The following is a 5,832-nucleotide window of genomic DNA, read 5'->3' on the forward strand; positions in this document are numbered from 1 at the left end:
AGTAAATCCACATTTAGCCTCTCGGCCTCCCCTACTATAATGTATATGTATGCCTTCCAATAAGCGATACAAGTGATACGGTGTGACACAATAAACATTATATTCTTGTTGTTTGCCAATGTTAAACAAAGATGACATTCCTGTGTTGCGCCATGTCGCTTGTTGGAGGGCACACAATAGCGGCTCCCCTCGCGTCATACATGAAGGCCCGTCTACAATACACGGAGTAAGAAGTAAGAGTAAGAAATTGACCAATCACAGTCGAATGTGAGAAGAATAATCGACTGTGATTGGTCAATTTCTTACTCTTACTTCTTACTCCGTGTATTGTAGACGGCCCCTGACTTGACAGATTCGCGTATAGTATCCACGGCAGTGTCGCTGCGCTTGGCATAGCGCCGAGACACTACCAGTGTCTCCAGATTTCTGATAGGTTGAAATTCTTATTCTCTGTTCTCTGTTCCTTTTATTGTGCGGAGTCCTATTCTAAGGGAGCCATTATACATATATTGATAGCACGTGGTGCAAATAATAAGTATAGCCATTTGATTGAAATCTCGATTACACGTTGTATTTGCAACATTTGTCAATGAAAATATATTGATATTTAGTGATTTAATTTGATAGTAAAAAGGGTTGTTTTTTCTTCAACGTTGAATAACTCGGTGAAAAAAAATCGTACAGAGATCTATAAAAAAGCAAATTAAAGGTAAAGATTCACTCTTTCGAAAGCTGTAAATCCCATTTGTGCTCAATTTTTAATTGGCGCCATGGAACTTCGCAAATTTCGTGAAAAATTTTAAAATTTTATGCATCTTCATTTGTTTGTATAACTTCACATAATATTAGTACGACCGTTTTTTAAAGTAGCGGTCTGAAAAGTACAGATTTCAAGCTTTAAAATCCTTTTTTGAACGTCTCGCTATGATGATTTTTTATTAAGTTATTGCTATTTTTTTTTTGAAGATATTAAAAATTTGTGGCTAAAATTTAGTGCCCATTTTTTTTGTCTGTGAGTGTATATGGTCCCATCATTTCTTCATTACTACTATGCACACAACACATATACACGCGATCTCGATAAATCATTAGATATCGATACATTTTCAGTAATATCTAGTAAAAAGAGCATTTACCTGCATTATCGTGAGGCTAGTTTGGCTGCTGAGTGCCTCCTTTTCAACGTCATTTGGATAAGCATTGAATTTGTGCTCGCTCAGCCACCGTTTCAAAATAATTACGGCCTCTTTGGGCAGGTTTCCTCGTCGCCTTCTCCCCGTGGCATTTTGTGCGGCGACAGCACGTCGATTTACACGATTGTCTCCGCGATTCAAAGGCGACCCACGTGGCGATGTGTTTTCCGCTTCCGATGATATACTTTGTTCATCGTCAGTGGGAGGCGACGCCCTTCTTGTGGCGAGCCGTCGATTGCAGTAAGGCACTGTAATAAGAAAATATTTTAGATCGTTCCCAAAACTTTAAAAATTCTCGATGAATCGATTCAGTTTACTGTGACCATAACCCTAGTCTACTATTACCTAAGAATTGCAGATAATTTTTTATATATTATGTATTATACTATTAAATATAAGCTATTAAATTAACAAAGACGGCTCAGAAATCAGGGCTCCTATTCTATAAGTGTCTTTACATGCCTACCGACAATTATCGGTGTCGTTGCGCAGATATTTTATATGGTGAAAAAGCTACGCAACGACACCGACAACTGGGTACCTATCATAGAACAAGTCGGAATCGATTCCGATCGGAAATATTCAATTATTTCCTAGATTTCTATTGTGTTTTCTAGGGAAAACGGAATAATTTCGATCGGAATCCATTCCGACATATTTCATAATAGGTACCCTGATATTGCGGTTTTCAGAGAGTCTGAAGTGAGGAGTTGGTCTCCAGACTCGATTCAAGCTTCTGCGTTAATCTGCGCCAAAGATATAAAGAATGGACTGCGCGTATCTAAGTGTATCAAATGTGGTCGACAATAATGAGAGAGAGGGATTTATGAGCATTTTCAGATCACGGTCTAAATGGCGATTTTCGACTACTAAAAATACATTTTTTCACCATTTTGTTCTACTCCAAAAAAAATTTAATTTGATTGTTTTCTCATTCAGCGATCAATTTACGTGGAAATATGTACATAATGTTCAGACAATTGTAAAATTTCATCTCGCGACGCAGACGAAGTGATCTCTAAACTTCGAACGTGCACAAAAACCGCAAACGATTTGATATCACCAAATTAAACGCACGCCGGTACTAGATTTCATCTCTACTTTCACAGAAAATTTGAATTTTTTATGCGTGAGAAATGCTGTCGCGAAACGCGGTGTAATAACTCGGGATACTCACTTTCTTTCTTACGATTACCCATTTTGCGTCGAAATCTCAAGTTATATGGTGTCATTCTTACGAAAGCACCGCAAGAACTGAAGGATTTCAAAGATAGTAGCGTTATGAAAAGCAGGTATGGGGTAGAAGCAGGTAAAGTTTCCACCACTATATGTACTATTCTATTGATACGTATAGGGCTCTGTTTCTATTGACCAATCAAAGAACGCTTCGAAACGTTTGTAACGTTTGCTCGCTTAAAATTGGTACTGGGATGCCGTCTGAATTTGTTGCTCTCGAAATATGCAATTTACGAATTTGTTACTTGCAAAATAAGTATAAATAACAACGAGAAGCCTCAGCGTGCTGATGGAACAAAAGGCGCATACGTGCTCGCGCCGGTGCACTGCAACGTCGCGCCGCCGCAACACCGCGTCATCGCGGCGCGAGCACGTGCACCTTTTGTTCGGCCAAGCACGCTCAACGCTGAGCCTCCTCGTTGTTATTTATACTTATTTTGTAAGCAACAAATTTGTAAATTGCATATTTCGAGAGCAACAAATCTTTTACTAATAGTTTACTCTTGTTCCGCCAGCACGTTGAGGCTTCTCGTTATATACATTTTTTTAGTATGTAATATATTCAAAATAAAATGATATTTTGTCAGCAACAAATTAGCAACAAACTACGTTAATTTTGCGTAGATTGGCTTTGTTACAGGTGTATTGTTCCACTAACTTAATCTTCCTTTTTAGCGGAACATCGGTTTTTAAATAAACCGACAAAGCAACAAATTTTTTTTTGGCAACTTTTTAGCAACAAATGAGCAACAAATAAACATGTTGGTTACAATCGACATACAATCGATACCGCTCACTTTGTTCCGCTAACTTATAAGTCATTTTGATACACGGATCGCGCAGTCCATTCTGTTTGTTTAGGATTACCATCCGTCTGGATTTTGTATGGTTTCTCATTGTACTCGTAAACTTTGACTTAAATCCGTTAATACTCAAGACTCCTTACAAATCAAAGAATTGGAAAGAGTAAGGGCACTTAGGAGTGGGGCGCAGAAGACGTCGTGCAAATAATACACTTATAAAGAGTGGAACTTCTTTATTCACTAAAACGCGCTTACATGTTTCGACTCATTTTTGACCCTTCTTCAGAGCAAACACACACTAACCGTTGTTTGCGTCAACTAACGCAATAGGATATACGTAAAATCCTTGTGCGTTGACCTACGACAACCTACGATTCAGTTGCGACCATCTTTGTGCGCGGACTCTTACACAGACGTGTAAAATAACCTGGACGGAGCATAGAGAGCTATAGACGCGGGGAGTGAGGTCTGAATGGTAAAAGGAGCAATGATGAAACGGAGCATCGTTTCATCATTGTTCCTCATCGCGTTTCCGTCGCACGGTCATTGCCTGACGTGACTGAGATATTGGTTTCAATAACTAAATTTTATTCGCCTCACCATTTGTGTCTTACCCCGAGGCGCTATGCTCCGTCCAGGTACTTTATACGTCCATGGTTATGACCATTTTTGTAGGAAGATCGAAAATTTTGAATTAAAAATACATATTTGCAACATCTTCCTTTATTTCCGCTTTAATTTTATCATTTTCTCATTTAGCGACTAATTTTGTATGAAAATACATGATTTTCAGACAATTTCATCTTGCACCGTAGCCGAAATAATCTGTTCAAATGTGCATAAAACTTCAAATGTGCACAGCACAGCTGGAAGGTAATCTAGATTAATGACGTCATTTTAGCTTAGAAAACAAAAAAACCGTAAGAAACCGTTTCTTATAACGTTTTAAATGATTTTTTAGTACGAGAAAATCCGTTGCCTAAATCACACAATACTATTCCTCATTTAAAACATTATAATGAAAAAAATTTTTAATTATATAAGAAAAGGAAAAAATAATATTTAATTATGCTGTTGAAAACTTAAGAATATATTTTTCATAATTTCTGAGACACATGATAATTTTAAGAAGTAATTTAACGAGTTTCTATGTGAAATAAACACTTTGTGTAAGTATGGGATAAAACCACTATAACTATTTGTGGATCACTCTTTATAAAAAAATTTATATTTTTAAAAGTATAGAATTCGCTCGTATTATGCAAAGCAACTGTGAGAAAGTCAGGTCAATGATCGAGCTAATTGTCAGATATATTAGTTAAATATAATTAAAACATTTATTGAATAAAATCCAATAAACACGTTTCGTGACCACGGGTCACTTCTTCAGCGTATAAAATTGATAACTTAATAACAAAAATAAAGTCGAAATATCGAGTCGCTAAATTATTATCGTTCTTAATGTAAACTAAGGGAGTTTTTGCAATAACGTGAATCTAAATACGATGAACGCTACAATCACGTTATCTTTTTCTTAATTAATTGTTAAGAAAAAGGGATAACCTGAGTTTAACGTTCACCATATCTGAATAAACGGTATTACAAAAACTCTCTATTGCTAGTTTTGACACAACGTAAAAAGTATTGTAAATCTTGAGATCCTTGTACAGAAAATTATTGGAAATGTACATATTAATTATTAGTCCTGAAATAAGTGCTGAATCCTTTGTAGCGTAGCGATTATCACTACAGTGGGGCCACTACATATACCACATGTATGCGTGCTTTCGGCAACTTGACGGACGTCGGGCCAGGTGCGCAGGCAGACAAGCGGCGCCGGCCGTTCAATGGATAAGAGACTCAATAAACTATATTGTCATAATATTTCGTTGGAATCTCTCTAAAACATCCTTGATGAAATTACAATTGTCAATTCTCTCAATTGATTAGTCATCGAAACTTCGTTGATAAGTGAAAATCAGATGACAATCGGAGTTAATGGTGTAAAAGTTTTGATTTTGTAGTATCAAACTTGAGTCAATGCAAACCACTCCAACTCAGTCAAACGCACAAATTAAAATTTTGACATGTAAAAAATATATCTGAAAAAATCACTATTATTCTAAATGTCATCCTAGGGTTGACAGGTTTGTAAAATCTATCACCAATCAGCTCCCTTCCATTTTCCTTGGAAATGCTTCATTATTCGGTTTCAAATGTAAGCTTCTTTATAGTAAATAATTCCTGGGCATCTACATACTTATTTCGCTCGTTACGTCTCTTTGCCCTCTGGGCATCTTCCCATCATCCGGTTGGGTTCTCCCTTTGGAAGCATCCCGGATAATGGGCTTTGTGAAGATTTTCCTCCTCTCGCAAACAAAAAAAATGGCCTGTTTCAACTTACAGTTAATTCTTACTCGAGGTTCAACTTATTCCTCATCTCTTTTCAATTTTAAGAATTGAATTTTCAATTCTAACAACTAGATTGGGCCTTAAAAATCTTAGAATAATTCAAATTCATCTTTTTTTCCTTTCCTTGTAGAGAAAAACAAAAAAATAAATCGTACACACACACACACACGCACGCACGCACGCACGCA

General features: G+C 36.8%; 1 protein-coding gene across 5 annotated transcripts in view; it reads right to left on the reverse strand.

The window, feature by feature from the left end:
* LOC108757904 (homeobox protein TGIF2LX) overlaps positions 1–5,832 on the reverse strand; it is a 46,298-nt gene that overhangs the window by 2,925 nt on the left and 37,541 nt on the right. For all 5 annotated transcript variants that reach the window (XM_018502599.1, XM_018502600.1, XM_018502598.1 and 2 more), the window contains exon 2: positions 1,137–1,441. In XM_018502599.1, the coding sequence (XP_018358101.1) occupies positions 1,137–1,441 (305 nt within the window). The remainder of the gene's footprint in view (positions 1–1,136; positions 1,442–5,832) is intronic.

The sequence above is a fragment of the Trachymyrmex cornetzi genome, unplaced genomic scaffold (assembly GCF_001594075.2).
Source record: "Trachymyrmex cornetzi isolate Tcor2-1 unplaced genomic scaffold, Tcor1.1 scaffold147, whole genome shotgun sequence".
Lineage (NCBI taxonomy): Eukaryota > Metazoa > Arthropoda > Insecta > Hymenoptera > Formicidae > Trachymyrmex > Trachymyrmex cornetzi.